This window comes from Canis aureus, chromosome 9 (genome assembly GCF_053574225.1).
Source record: "Canis aureus isolate CA01 chromosome 9, VMU_Caureus_v.1.0, whole genome shotgun sequence".
NCBI lineage: Eukaryota > Metazoa > Chordata > Mammalia > Carnivora > Canidae > Canis > Canis aureus.
The window spans coordinates 16,043,507-16,063,906 of NC_135619.1; the positions used below are offsets into that span (position 1 = coordinate 16,043,507).

A 20,400-nucleotide genomic window follows, 5' to 3' on the forward strand; every position below is an offset into this window, starting at 1 on the left:
GGCCAGACTAAGATGAACCTTTAGAACACAGAGGCAATTTTTACCTGGCATTGGCCAAAACCAAAGTACTGTTTCAACCCAGATATAACCCATAAAACCCTATTGATCAATTCTTAAAGTAAACTCTGCATTTATTAACTTGCAGCTGGACTCTGAAACTCCTGCCCTGACCACGGAGTTGTAAGCATGGTAGGGGAGTGGTGAAGGATAGTGCTACAGCACACTAGAGGCCACTCCATGGACCATTAAGCCATAGAATTCTCTAGAACTTCACACGAACCCTATGTCTCATCTGGCTCTTATGCTCCATTTTGTTTTTGTTTTTTTAATCTGAGGAATGCTACCTTGGCCAAAGTAGATGACTCGCCAAAATTACCAGACCAGAACTAAAACCAAATGTTCCATTTTCCAATTCAATGTTATTTCTATGTCACAATACTCCTCCCATTTTATAGTATCTGTGCTATTTTTATAGTTTCACGGTTCTTGACATAATATTAGTATTTAGGCTTATATGTTTGTATTTAAAGTCACTTCCCATTCACCTACTTAACTTTACAAGGAAGCCATCCCATTCTTTGGGATTACCACTGGGACTAGTAACGATATGGCAAGCTTGGCATTTATGTCAGAATGGAATTGCGGGTGGAGAAAAAGGGGATTTCAAGCTTTCAGAAATATTCCTTTTTTTTTTTTTACAAAAATAATCCTGATAGAGTAAGAGAACCTTAACTTAGAGAAAAAGAGAAGTTGCCTTAGGTTTCAGATGCTCACAGCAGGGAGCGGAGAGGGATGCCTTTGCTCTTCTCTCATGTCTATTTTCTTTATTGATAATTCCATTAACCTGTTGGTTTTAACTATCATGGGGAGTAAGGGGGACCACCTTCCAAAACTATTCCTTCAATTATCATCTCTTATGTGTCCAACTCCTTTTTCCAGCTCTCCCCAGGAGACCCTGTCCAGAATGATTCCAAGCTGCTCAAATACAAAATACCACAGGGAAATCTTTTTTGTCCCTCTGTCAGCAATTCTTCCATTCAGTCTATCATCATCATCATCTTATAAAATAGGCACAAAATCATGGTGCTTCTCCTCAGCTCCCATTATTGCTAATGTCTAATGCTTCTGCCTGCCATTTTGGTCCACCCATTTCTGTCTCTTCTCCTGCTCACACCAACTGAAGCACTCCCAGAGGCCTGGACATTCCCAGTAGTTCCCTTTTATGTTATTTGTTCTTGCCCTTTTCCCTGTGTGGAAGCCCCTTTCACCATTCTATAGTCCTCTCTTATGTCAACAATTTATTCTAATGCCAGTTTCACATAGCCTTCCTGATCCTTCTGTCAAAGGTATTTCCTTCCTATCCTGAATTCTCCAAGCTCTTACTCTGTATCTTTCTTATGGCGCACACTTCTAACTTAACTGAAATTGTATTTGTGAGCATGCACACTATATATCAGGCACCTATGAAGGCACTCTAAATACATTTTAGCTAATCATTTCAGCCCTGTAAGACCTGGAAAGGCCCCTACCCCAGAGATCCATATTTAATTGGTCTTGGGTACAGCTTGGACATGGAGACTTTTCTTTTTTTTTAAGTAGGCTCCACACCCAGCAAGAAACCCAATTTGGGGACCTCTCACATGGAGATTTTTAGGTACTCCTGGGGTAATTCCAATGTATAGCATGGTTGAAAATCACCAGTTTAACTCCAAACCCACTTAGCCAGATATTCTCCAAGAGTAGATATCACTTTGAAGCTTCAAAGAACAAATAAATGCTAGACCTCAGCACAGTCCCACTGAATTAAAATTTCTAGGAGACAAAGTCTGGGAATCCACATGTTGATAAAGCTCCACAGGTCATTCTGTCACATAACCAGGCTGGAGAACCACTTTCTTTATCAGACACTGTGTCATCTCCCAAGAGCACTGTATTACAAGTAATTACACATGTCTCCTCCCACGGTGTAATCTGTAAACTCTTTGAGGACAGGTTACATTTGAGTCACTGTGGTCTGCTCCCTGGCACCTAGCAAGGTCCCTTGCACATAGTATGTTTTAGAAACCAAAGCACCAATATTAGGTGCTTTGATGAAGAAAACAAAAATGCCTTTTTAAGAAAACAAAGACACCTTTACACTGAATTTATTCACTTTATACTGGGTTTTTATTTTTTTTTATTTTTTTTTTATTTTTTATTTTTTATTTTTATTTTTTTTATATATACTGGGTTTTTAATCTCTACTATACTGATCTAGAAAGTCAATATGTCATTTCAGTTCTTTGAGCATCATAGTTGCATGTCTGTACAGTGCCAGGGCTAGGACTTAAACTCAGCTCTTCTGACAATACTCTGTCTTGTAGACCTCAGGCCTTCAAAGCAACTACAAAGTGGAAAAACTCAACTATCTATGTGTTTCTGTATGTGCGTTCAGACATGTTTCTAATATTTTATATAACCTGCCACTTGGGGGGAAAATGTCTGCATTATGAAATGGATTTGGAAAAATACATTAATTTCAACCTAAAAATTAAGTATGGAACTTAACAGATATCCCTTTCTTCTCATCAGTCTCAACCTCCCTCACCTCCAGAGGTACTTACAGACAAACATATCCTTTGACGTTTCTTAACTGTTTAGTTACCGCATTAGGGTTTTTTTTTCCTCTTCATCTTAATGTGTATTGCTTCTCAAAGACTTTTCAAATAACCTGAGCTTCTGGTTATAAGTGAAATATTTTTAAAGATTAATATACAGTTTACTGAAGGTAGTAAATTGGCATCTAGTATAAACTTGTGATGTTGCATCCAATAAAAATATGCACATAAGCGTAACAAAGTTGAAATGACCCTCTAACAACACCTAGATAACTGGGTTCTGAGCTCTTTTTGCCATTTCTAAGCTAGGCAGTTCTGGGCAGGGAACGGACTTTTCAGAAGCTTCTTTTCCACATTAAAAAAAAAAAAAATGAAAGAGAGAAGGACCTAAGGTAGACCCTCCTAAATTGTCTCCCAAACATGAAAGTTTATTAACCTTTAAAATAAGAATAATTCATTTATTAGGCTTTGGGTCAAGATTAAATTAGTCATCAGTCCTGATCTTTATTATTCAGTTGATATTTTGAAGGGCAAACAGAATTATAATGAAATTTGGACACTTCTTCACAAGGTAGAAAGTGTTCACCTCCATTACCTCTTTTCATTTTCTTTCTTTCTTCCTTTCTTTCTTTCTTTCTTTCTTTCTTTCTTTCTTTCTTTCTTTCTTTTTTTTAAGATTCTATTTATTTATTCATGACAGACAGAGAGAGAGGCAGAGACATAGAGAGAGAAGCAGGCTCCTCGCGGGGAGCCCGATGCGGGACTCGATTCCTGGACCCGGGATCATGCCCTATGCAGACACTCAACAGTCAAGCCATCCAGGCATCCCCTCTTTTCATTTTCTTAACGTCCCTGCAGAATGCTCCTTATTATCCCCATTTCACAAAAAAGAAAATTGAGATGCAGAAAGTTGTGTGACTTGTCCTGGGTAACAAAATCAGAAAATGACAAATCTAGACCCCTACGGGACCTAACTTTTGACCTCCCTCAACACCCTCATGGCCACAGGCAAAGCCAGAGATGGAGGATAGGCAAATCTGACATGCACACAGCTCCCCCGCTAGCTGCCTCTGTGCCTTCCCAAAATGTTTTCTAGCCCAGAAGCCCATAAATTGCTTTGGAATAGAATACCAAGTGAGGATTTATTTATCATATCATTTCTGAGTGCATATTTTCTTGAGCATTTATAGATCTGTTTTTCCAAGAAGCTAAGAGTTCCTGATAAAACACGACAGATAATGATAAATGAGCATCTATGTAAGCCTAGCTGGGAGGAGGACCAGGGACTGTTAACACCCCTCCTGTGAAGTTAATCCCATTTCTTTTAGCTATTTCTTTATTAGTTAATGAGGTCTTACAAAAATGTGTGTCTGTGATGGTGTTTTAGCATCCTTGCCTCTAGGAACATTTTCAAATATTCATAAAGTAGCTCGTCTGACCAAAGCTTAAAGCAAAGGTGCATTGAGTATGAATTTTAGTCAACTTCAAATGTGGGTGGTCACAAAGCTGCTCCTGAAGTATCCTCAGTAATCTCTCTCATTGGCATCGCCAGATCTGCAGCGCTGGGTGCAAATGTGAAGGGGAACCAGGGAAAAGGTATTATTTAGGACACCAGGACTCCAAAGGGTAGCCCTGTAAGCTTTGATCCTGCCTCCTGACTGACAGCAGTGTGGCTTTCTTTTAGAAAACTGAATAACTTAAGGGAAACAAAAACAAAATGAAAAAGGAATTACCAGTCAAGCCCCTGGGAAGGAGAGCAGTGGCTAGTTCTTATTGCTCCTGGGAAGCCAGAGACCCACTTTCCCACTTGAGTTCCTTATGGTGAAGAAGGAAGAGTACAGTCTCAAAAAGTGGTTTGGTGCTCAGTGATGCATTTTTAGAGAGGCAAACCAAGGGCGTGAACTTGGTTAACGACTAAACTGAGCTCCCTGATACAATGGCTCACAGTGATTACATCTACAGCCTAGTTTTGGAGGGTCCCCCGCACCACAGCACAGTCCTAGGAACACAGCTAGAGGACACACACAGGGGGACACACATGCATCTCCAGCAGCCTCCTCTCCCCACGCATCCACACACACAACGACTTCCATCATCCCAAAAGCACATAATCCCTGATGCTTTTCCACCCTTTTATGATTTCGTTTCCTCAAAACATCACTTAAGGAAATTGACATTATGGCTGCCCTTCTATGTGTAGTTTATAAGCAAAGGGATTTTTTCAAAGGGCATCTGTAAAAATACTACTTAAGTTGTGTGAGGAACATGAACCACTTTACTTTGGTTCTGGCTGGCTTGGACTATCTGTGGTATACTTCGGCTAAGAAACCAAAAATCACGGTCCAATATTCTCCCACCTGTTTCTGCACAGGAAACCGAAATGAGCCACCAAAACGGTGCAGATTTCCTGATCCTACTTTAGAATGAGTTCGAGGAACAAATGATAGGCCAAGCTCCTCTGAGCTTCAACCCCATAGGGCAGTGCAATGAATCACAGTAGTACTGGTAGCTCAGTGCCTTCTGACATGGAATATCTATGTTCTGAAGGGCCCATTCATGTCATTGCCACTAAGACTTGTATTAATTGGAGTCTTTTGGCCTTTTTGCGTTATCAACCCCCACTCCCATCCCCAGTGAACCAGTGAAGGAAAGTTCTGGGCCATACTTCTGAAAGGAGATGACCATGTAATTCCACTCAGTACAGATTTGGAAACAGACAAGCATCATCCATTAACAAGGGCAGACAATTCAACCATTTGCCTTTGCAGCTCATTGCTCAACTCTCTGGTCATTTTAACTGGTTGTACATTTCCTCTAAATCTTAAAAAAAAAAAAAAAAAAAAAACAGAGGGCGAGAGAAAAGAAGAACGGGAAAGACAAAGTCTTGAAAATAGCAATAGCATGGTAATAATGCTGCCTTGAGAAAAGCTCAGCATATAATATTATTACTCTTATGTCCCTGCCTTGGGGACATTGAGGGCACTTTGACAGCCATTATCGTTACAGAAGATACAAGCTAATGCTGGTCGTTCCAGACATAATTTTGCATTTCTCAAAAGAAATACTGTTACGTCCCAGACGTAAATGTGACTGTGTCCTGTCCTTAATGTTCTGTTACAGGTGATTCACATCACGGGCCGGCTACGACTGAGGGTGTCTCTCTCCCACGGGAGGACCGTTCCCAGCCAAATCATGGGCCTTGTGGTTGTGGCTCATGCCCTGCCTCCCCCTACGATCAATGAAGTCAGAATTGACTGCCATATGTTCGTCACTCGAGTAAATATGGACCTCAATATCATTTACTGTGAAAATAGGTACTTTGTTTTTGTTCTCATTTCCTCTGTTGTACGCTACACGTTGGTGAAGGTTGGCGTTTGCAGCGGTCGGAAGGATTTTACTCTCCCAGCGAGGCTCATTAGAAATCCTGATCTTATTTTTAATGGCTGCTTGGACTGACACCAAACATGCTTTTTATTTAAAATCTACATTGCTGTCCTGATTTCCATTAGGGACGACAATGGAATGAATCGGGATACCCAGACATCCATATGCTATAATTAAGACCCATTTTGGCCGAGAACCCAAGGAGAGAGCAGGGCTGAGACGTTCTTGGCAAAATTATGCAGCAAAAGGTATCTCCGGATGCCTCGGTCAGCCCCACTCCCTGACTACTGTCCAGGCCCAGCCTCGGGAGGCTCAGGGTTCACAGAGCTGTTCAGCACATTGCCTTAGCTGCTTGAGGGCTGGAGAATGCGTCACCACACACCAGGGGGCTTACCCAACAGACATTTCTCTCTCACAGTTCTGGAGACTGGGAAGTCCAAGGTCAAGGTACAAGCTAATGAGGTTCCTAGTGAAAGCCCCCTTCCCGGCTTGCAGATAGCGGCCTACTTGCTGGTCCCTTCCTCTTCTTATGAGGACACTAATCCCATCACAGGGGCTCCATCCCCAGGACCTCATCTAAACCTAATTACCTCCCAAAGGCCCCACCTCCTAATACTATGGCATTGGGTGTAAAGGCTTCAATAGATGAATTTGGTGATGGGAGGGACATATTCAAGCCACAACACATGTAGGGGGAGAAATGAGAATTTGAGGCCCCCAGAGGGAAAAGGATGAAAAAATCGGCAAACCTATTAAATAAAACGTTGTAATCCTGACGTTTGCTATCATAAATTTAAAAAAAAAAAAAAAAAAAGACTCATCATATAAACGACTTGGCAGTCCTTCCTTAACACTGAGCTTTGATAAAAGGACTTTTTAACCTCTGGTTTAAAAGTTCATTTTTTCCATTAAGCACAAAGCAAGGGACAAGGAAATGGGACAGTGCCCCCTCAGACCTTTCACCCAGAAGTCACCAGCCCATCATCAGACCGATTTGAGGAAGAGAGAATCACGGGGCACAGGAAGAAGAGTGAAGGGGAACCATCCACCAATCGGTCATGGGAAGGAAGCTTCCATGATACCATCCATCTGCTGGTGCCACAGGCAGAATCATTGAGGCAGTTTTGAGAGGGTGCTTTTGTGGCACAGATTATTGTCAGGCATGAACGTAGTGTATGTTCACCGAGCCCTGGTAGTGCCTTTAGAGGCGAAATGCAAGAGCATAATGGTCAAGTAGCTCAGATAATTGACCTTTCCAGGGCCTAGCCAAGAGGAATATAGCCAGCATCTATATTCAGCCCACTGGGAAGTTCTGAGGATGTTGAGACCAAGTTAGAAATGCGTACCATTTCTGGTCAGAATTGGATTCAAAGGAAAGAATTCTCCAGGAGAAAAAAAACACCCACCTGAGCTATTCGTGTTCCATGGGGGAGAAGATACCACGCACCTATCACTCTTATTGAATAAGTAACTCTAAATCTGTTTTTCAGGTTTGGTTGGCATTTCTTAAAATTGTGATCATTGTGACTGTGTACTTGGCTATGTGTAAGGTATTCTGGAATGGCAAAAGAATATCAGGAAAGCAGCAAAATGATTAGCAAGGGTTAGCAAGTAATAATAAAGATAGTTAGCTTTTGTTGAACGCTTAGTACACACCCGGCAATATGCGAAGCTCAGCATGTACATCATCTCATTTAAGCCTCAAGACAGTTCTGTGAGATGAGTGTTGCCACCGTCTTCATCACCCTCAGGCCATTTCAGTTTAGAGAGGAAGAGTAAGTGATATGCCCAAGGTCACAATTTGAACTCAAAATGTGCCAGATTTTAAAACCAGGCATTTAGCCACATGTGGGCCTTCCTGCATTACTTGTCACTCTTTTTTTCTAGAGAAGTCAGGCCGATTGCTAAGCAAGCAGTCCAACTAACCAGTGAAGGAGACCTGTCATATCTATGCATCCACTGAAGAACACAGTCCTAGTCCACAAAGCTGTGTATCCTGATTAAAAATATAGAATGCTGGAGATGAAGCTCCAACCCAGGGAGGCAGATAGAAAGGCTGATGCAACCTGTGGCTTTACATCTTTGAAAACCTATGTTGGGCTCCCTTGATTCAGATTTTACTACCATTACTCCCTCCGAAAAACAGAGCCTCATCTTATTGACCTACTCCTGGTGATTGTCCTATCCCAAAACCCTCACTTAATTTTCATTCCTGTGATCAAAGATTGATTAATTCTACTTCATGGACCTGAGTGCCTTATGGTGCCACTCCAATAATTGAGATCATTTTCTGTGACCCACTTTAAGCCTTTTTTCTTCCCTTAAAAAAAATTGTTTTCCACAACCCCTTATTAGCCAATACAATACGGCATTAATTCTCAACTGATGATATAAATTATTTTAAAAGGACCTGTGTTAAAAGTAACTGCTTATTTGACCTGAGGAGATAGCATACCTTATGTGCCAGCCACTGTGCTATGTTCATTTCATTTCATTCATTAATCCCCTGGCCAATCTGTTAAATTGCTTTTATACATAAGGAAACTGAGGCTCAGAGTCACAGGCTCTGGTACATAGAAGTGCTTCAAATATTTTGAAGGATTTCATTCCAATAAAGCATAAACTAAAGAACATCTTCCCTAAAGTATGGCTGGCTTTTCCCCAGGGTTTATTGGTTAATTAGGGAACTGCTACTAGCAACTCAAGCCCTCTTCTGGACTCTAGAGACCACTCTTCTCCCCTGCATTCCCTAGGACGGCCGCACACAGGGCTGACATCAGATGCTTTCAGAGGAGCTGGCAAATTTCAGAAACACCAATGAGGGCCTTTTAACGACATCCTTGTTCACCCATTTATAGAAAAGGGGTATAAACAGAGCTTAGAAAGGTGCTAATGGTTTTAGGAAAACACCAACTAATAATCTGCCTTGCTACCAGAAAACCATGGGGTTATAAAGCTCTTCATACTGCCCCCATTTTGTCTCGTCTTACCAAGAATTCTAGTTTGGCCAAAAATCTTATTTAATATTAGACATTGAGAAATCCACTCACTGGATAGTACATTTTAATTGTATTCCACATTATTCTGGTTTGGTTTTGTTCCTTATTTCCCTGCCTTGGAGGTCAGCTTGAACTCTCCAGCAGTGATCTCAGAGGTTTCTTAAATATGTTCTTTCTAAAGACTCACTTCCTATTTGGCTCTGTCATAAGCCATAAACCATAAAAAGCACAGAGACAGTAAAGAGAATAAACAAAAGATATGTTCCGTTTTGGACCGCCCAAAACCAATCTGTACCTGGACAGGGAGGAGGATAATAAGCATTTTGACGTCTTTGTGTAAATCAGGGCAGATCCCCCCCCCCAACATGTTTTCCAATTTCTGTTCTATTTTTCTGTGCTCCTGCCTGAGGACATTGACGTGTGCACAATCAATGACACGGGCTTACACACACGTACTGTCAAGCACAAGCCTGGAAGAGCTGCTGAAATGGTTTAAAAGTTTCTGTGTGGAATCCACCACAAAGTACCAGTTAAAAGGGCCAGGAGTGAAAGCTGAGCTCCCAAATGACTAAGGCTGAAAAAGATAATACCCCCAGGCATCTGTATGTCTCAGCATTTAAATTATATCCCTTGAATGCCAATTTGGACTTTGTGCCAAGAAGCAGTTGAAGCCCTTTTTCATGGAAATACCCAATAGAAGACCAATCTGTTTAAATGAAAGGTGTCTCTAATCATTTGGTATCACCATAACATGTTTTTATTTTATTATGTAACCTTGAATTATCTTGGCCTCTAATGAGGATCTTGTATTGTTACTGATTCTCAATAATTTCATGGAATTATGTTGTCCAAATGTGCCTTCTGATGCCAAAAAAAAAAAAGAAAGAAACGAAAAACCTGTCTCATTATTTAAACACAGTTGCTTGATCTAGCACATTTCCCTACTTTTGGAAAAGTCCGACATCCTTTAAGGAAATCATCTTATCTGTAAAGGGCTTCCTTTCCCTCAGGGTGCCACCTCTCCCAGGTACCCTGGTATAATGAAAACCGTAGGCAGATTCGTTTCTAAGCCATTGAACAATTTCTGTATTTCCTCCCCTTCTGAATTCCAGCCTGTGTTCCTCTCTCTGCAGGATTAGTGATTATATGGACCTGACCCCTGTAGACATTGTAGGGAAGAGATGCTATCACTTCATCCACGCCGAAGATGTTGAGGGCATCAGACACAGTCACCTAGACTGTAAGTACCTCTTGTGTGTGGGGACAGCCTGGCTGGGGTCATCTTTCTCTCTCTCTCTATCTCTCTCTCTCTCTTCTCTCTGCTGTCTGTTTGGTTTTGGTGCTGATTTCTCCCTGAGATGACTGACTGTCAGCATGCAGGGGAGGAAAAGTGAGACATAAATCACTTCAACTTGTGTTGGAATTAGATTGAAAGTTGGAACTCAGGCCCAGAGAAGTTGCTGGATTTTTAGGCCCTCACATGGGATGTTGTGGTCTCTTGTGCTCTCTCTCCCATGAAGTGATGGGGGAACCTTTGTCTTAAGTGCTTTCTTGACCCTTTCATTTTCCAGAGAGTGAGTTCCACTCTGAAATTAGTGGTCTCTGTTGCAAGATATATGTGGGAGAAGACAAGTTCAGACAGACCAGAGCCTATAGCAATTCCTACTTGACTGACCGCACAACCGGGGCAAGGAGGAAGCCAGACCACAGGGGCAGAGCACATCGTGTGGACACGGCAGCTCTTAAAGGCAGTGTCTTTTCACTGTTATTTCTGGACAGAGGGTTATTCAGTGGAACAGATACCTCCATCTCCTGACTCCCAGGAGAGAGGAACTCATCTCAGCTCTTTGAGTCGATTCCCAGCTCCTGATTCACAAGTTGAACCTCCAAGGCATCTTTTTTTGGCATCTAAAGAAAGGAAGACCAGCAGTGTTCTGCCCAGGTCCAAGCAGAAGCCCCCACCCACACTAGTGTCCCATGCAGTTTCCCTCATCAAACTTGGTGGGCCGTTTCCACCGTGTGTGGAAGGGCTCTGACAATCCCCTGAGACATGAGGCATGGTCTGCAGAACCTCTGAGGAAGAGCCTGCCCCTTTTCCAACCAGAAATCCTTTTTATGAACAATCACCAGACTCTTCCTCAAAGACGAGGGCCCAACGAGCTCATCTTCCTAGATGGTTCTAAACCCAGTCCTGAACTCTGGTTTTAAATACATGCAGGGTGCCACAAATGAGATAGGACGGCTTGACGATCATGTTTTCCTGGTGGCCCTTCAGTCTACTTCCTCTCCCCTTTCCTGGCGTGGCTGAGGAGAGCCGGCTCAGGTCTTTCCTGCTCTTTGCAGTTGTTTGCTCGTTTTAAACTCACATCTTCCAAAGCATAATGGCAGGACGGTAAGCCAGCCAGAGTCTCAAAGTGTGAGCATCTCGTACTGTTTTTTACGCCTGCATTAGCAACATGGACATGGGACCTAGTTCAGTGTCAGGTTTTGTATATATCATGTCTCTGGGAAAAGCCTGCCTGCGAGGCCGCTCTCCAGCAAATTCTGCTCCCGACACTGAGCGCGTGCCTTGGTATTGCACACCAGGGATTTAGGGAACACACTTGTTGCTAAGAATGAATGGGTGTTGTGCATCGCAGAAGCAGATGGCTCTTCAATTAATTGGGGGAAAAAAATGATGCTGTTTTCTGAAAAGAAACATCAGGTTCTTTGTAGCTGGGAATTTAGAGAAGATGGAGAAAAATCAGGATCTTTGGAGGAAGCTCTGAATGTATTTGTAGACCAATGTATGCCAGAGATCCAGACTTTAAAAATGAATATATTGTTTTTAGGACGCTGTCATGGACCATGTGTGTGGGGAGAGAAGGGTGCTTTTTCATTTTGGAATCTTAATTGAGGTCTAACTTCAGAAACCTGGTGCTGACAAAAAAGAACTATGTCATCCTCAGTTATTATTTGGAAAACGTCATGCTATCTCTCTGGGATTTGATTTACAGCTTGAAGAAACACAATTCCTCAGGAACAGTGAGCTAGGGCAGTTCATTTCTTCCCATGAAGCAAAGGTCTCCAACAAATATGTTTGATGCCATTCTTTCCGATCTACTTTTATCTCATTTTCAGTAACCAGAATAATTTGAGAGGGCTGAAAATCAACTCTGCCATTCACTATTGTGCTAGTCCCCTAATTTTGCTGGTATCTTGCCAACTAATAAACAGAGAAGGTATGCTTTTAAATTCTGTGATTTTTTTCATTACTTGATATTGACATACTGGCTATTGCTTTATGATTTAGCCTACTAACAATGATTGAGTTCACTCTTTCAACTCATACACACGACTTCTAATTTTAAGTTCTTTTAATAACCTCAAACACAAGAAAAACAAATAAAATGAGCTGATAATTCTGCACAGTAAAATACACTTCACATATTTAGCTATCATGCTGTGGAATAACTCCACAATGTCAAGTAGCACACAATTAGTAAAACTGTAGGGGGAGGAAAAGGAGTGTTTTGATCCTGAAGAATTTTGATCCTAATCAGATTGAAATTTCAACGTTCTTGTAGTGCTTAATATCTTCAATCACACACACACACACAAAAAAAAAAAATCAAACTGATGCCAATGTCAGGTTTTGCATTCTGTGACTGAAATAAAATGCTAAAATATACAAATGCATCTCGCTTTGTACAATAAACATTAACATCATTATAAAGTAAGATTGAGTCTAAAATTGTGTGATGGAATGTCTGATGTTTACCTAATTCTCAAACCAAAGCCAGCCCAGTAACAAAATGACAGAGCATGTAATAAGTCTTGGTTGTGTAAACACTGGAAGAAAAGGCAAAAAGCCAGCACAGCATCTTGCTTGTCCAAAGCCCTAGGCTATTACTGAAGGATGCCTCAACTGTACCTTCTTGGCAGAAGAAGGTCATGGTGACAGAGAATCAGCTCAAGAATAAGATAGAATTCTAAAACAAAGGGATGGTTAAAAAATAAACCGCATTAACTATTTAGCTTTTCTTCCTAGAGCTATTGGCACAACTCCTGTGCCTGTGCATGAAAGACAGGTTTTAGCCCATCTGATAATATTTCTGATATTTTGATATCTGTCTTATGTTCCAGTTTATGGATAAAACTTAAAAAAAAAAAGACTCCATAGTCTTTGATAACTCAAAATGCTATCTTTATCACTTATATCTTTTTCCTAGCATAGGCATCTGTAAATCCGTAGATGAACTTGTCTCTAGAATAAGAAAAGTAAAAGGGAATCTCAGCTGCATCAGGAACTGGCAACTTCCATCAGTTGAACCAAGAACTTTGGACCATTCACTCTCCCACTAAGTTAACATGAGACGCCTGATAGTACACTGGCTTTCAACATAAAGAATCACTAAGAATCGCATTATCTATACCAACATGGTGGGTGAGTGAAATTATACTGGGATTCTAAGACCAAGGGGGTTGTAGGACCTCTTCTTTCACACTGTGACCAAAGACCTCTCTGATTTTTTTCTCCTTATGCTACCTCACTGGAGTCATTGAACCCAATTTCACTGATTCTCCAGGGCAAATTGACACAATCAACATTTCGAGGTTTGAATTTTAAACTACTCATGTAAGCAATTATTTGAGCATCTTTGCCTAGCAGTCTCCAGTTCTCCATTGCTCGGGAGGTACCGATCTCCAGCTGACTGATCAGGCCTCCCTTGAGTCCGACGCCCCGGTTAGCTGGAGCACAGGAGAGCAGCGCCACCATCTACTACTCTACCTCTGCCGCCAGCCCAAATACAGACGGGCAAGCCACGAATGCTAAACCAAATGGAGAAACAGGTTTTGCATTTCTCATTTGTCCCTTTTAATCCAACCTTTTGTCTGTAGAAGTTGCTGGATTTGTCTTAAGATATCCCCAGGGTCCTTTCCGGGTCAAATGAGCAACTCTCTCAAACCTAGAAAGAGTGGTGGAGGGAAACTTCTCTTCCCTCTATGATGTGCTCCACTAGCAAGGCTTGAGGCTCTGTAGCTGTGGGACGTTAGTGAAAAGGAGCCAGAAAGGATAGAAGTGGTAGCGTTTCTCCCCTCCTAGGATGCTACCCAGGATGAGGAAACTCTGGAAGAGTTCTTTCACCAAGAAAGAAGGACTTCCAGCTTGTCTGTGAGAGCCTATAGAGAAAGCATGGCCCACCCGATATATTTGAGGGAGCATTAAAAAAAATACAGTAGCCTTGGTCTTTATTTCTTAATTACAAAATTTTATCCTTCTTGACAAAAGTCATGCACAGCTACCTGGAAGAATGCATTGCATGCTGTTTGCATCAATAACCCCTACGCTTCCCTCCTGAAGGCGTCTCATCGCCAAATGCAAGCCGACTGCTTAATGCAGGACTAATTAGTATATCCCCTTCCAGTCTGCAGGCCCTCCATTGTAATTCCTTCCCAGCTCATTTTTTTCCACAACCGAGCATCAATCAAAGTAAGTGCCCTGCCTGCCTCGGAAACACAAGATGTCCTCCATGCATTTGTCATCTGCCACACAAACAAAGGGGGAATTTAATTGTTGATCTGGGTATGCAGCCACCGCACACAGTAAAGGAAGCTGCAGTGTGGGGAGAGAGGACGGCGCAAAGTTTGGTGGGTGGGCCAAGTACAAATAGCACAGAGGACTTCTTTCTATTCTCTGATCTTAGCCTTCTTCGGAGCAGGGCCTTCGGGGATTTGGCTGCGACCTGATCATTGGCTGGACTTTTTCCCAGAGCAAATGAGCTTTTCCTCTTCTTCCATATGAATATGAAAATGCCCCTGAAAGATGATGTGTGTTACAGCTACCACGTCAGATTGTTTTCAGAAGCCAAGTCAGTCTGCATCATGTGCCTCTCCATTAACCAAGACGGATTGTCACATGGAGACAAAATAAAGTCAGGGTTTTATGCAGAAGTGAATTACCGGTATTATTTTACTTCTTTTTTTTTTTTTTCCTTCTTTTCGGGAAAGTACCGATTTTGGCTTTTCTGATCCAAAAGCAGGCAGATAGAGAACAGAGACCAACAAGGGCCTAACTCTCAGCTGAGTGTCCTTGCTCCCCTGCATTATAGAAACGCCTACCCCCAGCTTAGTGAGTCCAGATCTGCGATTAACAAGATCCCTAGCAGACTCCCATTCAGGTTAATGTTTGAGGACTGACTATACTAGTATGTCAAAAGCACTCTTGTACATGAAGTAAAAGTAAATACAGACTGATTAATCATCTTTTTTTAAGATTTTATTTATTTATTCATGAGAGACACACATATATATAGAGAGAGAGGCAGAGACACAACACAGGCAGAGGGAGAAGCAGGCTCCATGCAGGGAGCCCGACGTGGGACTCAATCCTGGGTCTCCAGAAACAGGCCCTGGGCCGAAGGCGGCGCTAAACCGCTGAGCCACCCGGGCTGCCCCTAACAATCTTAAGCGCTTCATTTTCCCCTCCAGTTGGTTGAATTTTGTGAATATTAGTAAAGTACAAGTAGCGACTTGGCTCTGAGGGTATCTCAGTCAGGGTTCAAATGAAACGAGTACATAACTACTTGATAAAGAGATGAACTTCTTTACAAAGGTGTAAAGTTTTGAACATCAGTGGAGAAAGCTAATAGAGTGTAAACAGAAATAATAGTCAATTTGTAGGCAAAAGGAGGTGTTTTGGGTTTTGTTTCCCCAGGTTAATCTTTTTCCAAGTACTTGTTGTATGTGTGAATACAAACAGTAACATTTTCCCTGTTCAAATTCATCTAACATCTGTGAGTATTTACTATGTACAAAGCTTTGTGGTATTGCAATAAGGTTTCCAAAATAACTAAGGTGTGGTCTCTACCTTCCAGCAGCTTACATACTAGTAGGGAAGATAGCACGAAAACAGCCAATTTTGAAAACATAGTATAAAAAAGGACTATTGAGATGTATGAACAAAACACAGAACCCCTGAGATGGGGGGTCAGGGAGGAGGGCAGGGCAACAAGGGAGGATGAGAAGTCCCAGAGACAGCACATCTGCCCTGGAACTTGAAAGAGGATAGCAAGAAGCCAAGGTGGCAGGAGGTGGGCAGAGGTGCAGGGTCAGGGACATTCCAGGCTTAGAAGAGCATAAAAGGACACAGAATACAACAGTACACAATCTTTCCTCGCTGCCCAGGAAGTAAGCTGGAACTTCGAGAGGACAGAGATATATTCTAAAACAATCCTAACGTTGATCCCTGGGCTTTTCCTTATTACTATTTCAATCCGTAGCTGCTTTTATTATCATAAAACAGAACATCTAATATCTGAGAGAAACTAACCCATTGCTCTTATAAAACATGCTCAAAAAAAAAAAAAAATACTTCTAAGACTTCCATTTTAACCTAAATCAAACTAACTAAAATCAGTTCCATCATTTCTAGTACATTATACAAGATTAAGAACAAAATGCTGTTTTATGTTTTATAACTACTTTCCTTAAAATGTTGATTTACTGATACCTTGCGTTCTCTCAAAAAAAACCTCAGACTTCCTTGTTTAATACAAATGAGTGGCATGGGGATTTAATTTGTGTATGTGTTTAGCATACAATGATTTTTCCATAAATTTTGTGTTAACTAAGGATCAGGTCACTTGAACCTCTTGATGAACTCCGCATCCCCTCTGGCTTCCTAGAATTTTTGGCAGGGCACATCGACTAGAATGCATCCCGTTACTGAGTAACAGAAAACCCAAGCAAAAATGACTTAAACTTTCTCTGTAATCATCTTTCCTTTCTCTTCATGATCAAAACAGAGCTGTAGCACTGCCCATCACCAGTTCCTCACAAGACAATGCCCAAAGTCAGGAAAGGGTCAGTCACTATTTTGTGTTCATTTTTGAAAGAAAATGCTCATACAGGCCCTCCAGTAGAGAGAAGCCCCCCTATATCTCATTGTCCAGCATTTCATCAAGTGCCCAAGCCTAAGCCACACACTGGATGCAATTACCAGGTCTGGCTTCAACAATCAAGGCTTGTCCCCCCTTGGGACTTGGGAAAGTTGCCTTATCCAGGAACAAGCGATAGAAGAGCTGCACAATACACAACATGATGACTGCAGCTCACACTGCTGCAGGATCTGTAGGAAAGTTGTTGCGAGTCAGTCCGAAGAGTTCACAAGAAGCACATTTTCTTCTTCTATCTTTCTTTTCCCTTATTATTTTACCTCGCATGAGAAGATGAATGTTAGCTGAACCTACTTGTGGTCATTGTTTCATAATATATGTAAGCTGAGCCACTGCCACGCTGTGTGTTTAAACTCACACAGTGATGTATGTCAATTATTTCTAAATAAAACTGAAAAAAAAAAGGAGTAGCTGCTCAGTGGACAACCAACAGTGACTGCTACATGGGAGAATCTGACACATTTTCACAACAAAGTATCTGGGTTTCTGAAAAATCTACACAACAGGTGAACAAATGACATTTACCTGGGCTCCTTTAAGTATTGCTGATTTTGCCAAACATGTGTTCTCTATACCTATGCCTCACCCACCTATGTATTTCTTGTTAAAGAGGTTTAGTGGACTTCATAAAATGACCTCCTCCAGAAACACAGGGTTCACGAGAGACATAAAGTAAATCTGAGGCAAAGATCCAACCTTATCCTTCTACCCTGTTTTAGTTCTCCCTACATTGTAGCTTAACCGTGCCCAACACTTCATTTTTAAAAGGAGGTGACGAATTCCCCCAGGCCAGGTCAGACCCCTGTGCTTTCAGACCCTCATCCCACTTCCCATAAGAGTTATTACGTTTACGAGTTTCTCAGTGAAGATGATCTGTCTCCCATAGAAAGGCAAATCGAGGTAAGTCCTATATTTTCAGAATGAAGAAAACTTCTCCAATGGTTCTCAACGAGAGAGACCTCCCCGTGGGTCTCACTGTCCGGTGTTCCACCACTTTCCAAACCTAAAGCAATCACTGGTAAGGGAGTGGAATTACCATGACCAATACTAATAAAGGGACAGGCCCACGACCAATTTTTGTGGACTTTGAGATCCCTGGTGCCTGGCACAGAGTCAGTAGGCACTCAAAAGAATATCCATTGAATGAGTGGATAAATCCACCATTTCCTTCATTTCCTCACCATAAATTTTTCTTAATTCCCTGCTGAAGAGTTCACGGCTTCCCTTATATGGCAAATCCCGTCCCCCCCACCCCCACCCCAATACCACCACCACCAAAAAAAAAGCATAAGGGCTAAGAAATACCTGTCCTTAAGTATTTTAGGTCAAGAAGGGCAAGAATGAGTGGCACAGAAACTCTGGCCGAATTGAAACAGTTTGAAAAAAATCTGAGATCTCGGACGTCACTCCTGCCAACCATCACTGATTTTTTCCTGTCCTAGAACATACCATCAGTGTTCAAAAGCCTTGGTCTCCCATTCAGTACATTATCATGAAGAAAAGAGGAATTTATTTTTTAAACTTAACAAATTGACATTTCCTAAATCAATGAAAAGTTTTCTGCATGATTCAATATTAACAGTTAATAAAAATCTATCCATTGGCAGTGGTATAGGAAAAAACCTCTTCTGAGGTGATAAATCACACAGATAGCAATTCAAGCAGGGCCTGTCATTAGTGTATTAGGGGGAAAATCCATAGATGATGCATAGTCATTCACAGACCATCCACAGGTCTTCTGTCCTCAAGCTCGTAACTCACGTTAAGTATCAAATATCATTAAACTTTACCAAATATTGCTCGGCACATAGACTCACAAAAAAAACAAAAAACCAATTTGTGGATGCCCGCTATTTAAGACATCTAGCTCACTAATTGCAAAATCTATAGGAAAGTCTGCACAGCATCAAAGCCTTGGTTGATCCTATGAGCAGTTCTAAATGAAAAACCGTCTCGATTGCAAGTAAATAAAGCACTTAATGCACAGTTTCTGCCTCTAATGCTCTTTCTCCTGTGGGTTTTGAAAATGACCTTCCTGTAAGCATCAAGGACTATAACTTTTAGATAAAGAAACTTGTTCCTATTTTAAGTCTATGTCAGGTTCATTCGCCTATAGCCCACAGTTTTTCAAAAGCAGAGGAAAAAGTAATCCAGAATTAAAAAAAAAAAAAAAAAAAAAGTCCTGTTTCCAGAATGAAGTTCCCTGTCAGCCTGCCTTGGGCCTTAGGTGGAGAAGCAGAGATTAAAGAGTCAGTATTCTTTTTCATGTTTCATCTGCCAGTTTTGTGAATGTAGAAAGGAAACCAGTGGCTACAGCTAAGCACCCAACTGTGGTATTAAGTAGAAAGGTGTGATTCTAGCGCACACACACCACCCCCCCTCACTTGCACACTCTCCACATTAGTGAATTCAGAAATAATATTCGAGTTCCTGGGAGACAGCACCCCCTCTCCATTCTCTGCAGCCACTGATGAAGGTACCTCCCGGCCGGGTGAATGGCGCCGCAGATGCGTCCTCATATCTCCATGACGATAATGAAGCTCTTTGTTCAGCTGTGTGAATGTGAAGTGTGCAATCTCCGATGATCTCACCATTTCCTATTTATTCTATACTTACCTGAATACGCCAAGTATTGCAGCTTTTTAATGCATATGCAAGCCACTAAAATGTCCTTTTGTGAGACACTTCGCTAAAAGACCGCTTTTGATATGTGTTCTTCATCTCCTCTCCAAACTGAATTAGACTGCTTCCTTCTTTTTAAGACACAAGTAACTCACTATTTAGATTCTTTGGCTTTGATTTGGTAGAACGGCCCAACAGGAAGAGACCATGTTCTCTTTTTTTCTCCATATTTCTGAAGGCAAACTTGTACTGATTTGTTTTGATTTACTAACAGAATTATGTTCCTGCCACAGACACAGGCTTCCTTTATGTCCTCTCAATCATCGGTCTATTTCTGGGGACAGAGTTTTCCCGAGGAAAACTGAAATCCCTCTGTTGGTGGCTGTGTGCAGAGCCATGGATGTGTGCCTCGGCGAGAGCTCCTGGGGCTCAGGGGGGAGGAGCTCCCCTCTAGGCCCAGCGCTCCTTGGACGCCACCACTAGGCTCAGATCAAGAGACCGACCAGGTGACATTTTTCAAAGGTATTCAAGAAAACTGAACACGCAGTCTTTTGTGGGGCAAGTGTGTATTTGACATAAGGGGTCACGTGTCCTAAAAAATCGGAAGTTCCCTGCAGTTTTCTCTTAAGTGAAGCGTATGGGTCATGCCCTTCGCAATCAGGGGTGGGTGGGATCTTGACGCTAAATAGCCCCAAACTGTCAAACCAGCAGCACTGGAGTGGTTCAACCAGGAGCGTTTACATCTCCTTGTTCTATTCTTCTCACAAGCGTGGGGCCACCCTGTCCTCGAAAGAGCACAGCCTGCAACTCAAAGGCAGCCTTAGCTTGGAACATGGGGTGGTGCTGAGGGCAGCTACTTGG

The 20,400-nt window shown here is 41.9% G+C and overlaps 1 protein-coding gene across 7 annotated transcripts in view; it reads left to right on the forward strand.

Moving 5' to 3' along the window:
• The window catches only part of NPAS3 (neuronal PAS domain protein 3), an 839,196-nt gene that overhangs the window by 804,640 nt on the left and 14,156 nt on the right, over positions 1-20,400 (forward strand). For all 7 annotated transcript variants that reach the window (XM_077908991.1, XM_077908998.1, XM_077908992.1 and 4 more), the window contains 2 exons: positions 5,718-5,911; positions 10,114-10,220. In XM_077908991.1, the coding sequence (XP_077765117.1) occupies positions 5,718-5,911; positions 10,114-10,220 (301 nt within the window). The remainder of the gene's footprint in view (positions 1-5,717; positions 5,912-10,113; positions 10,221-20,400) is intronic.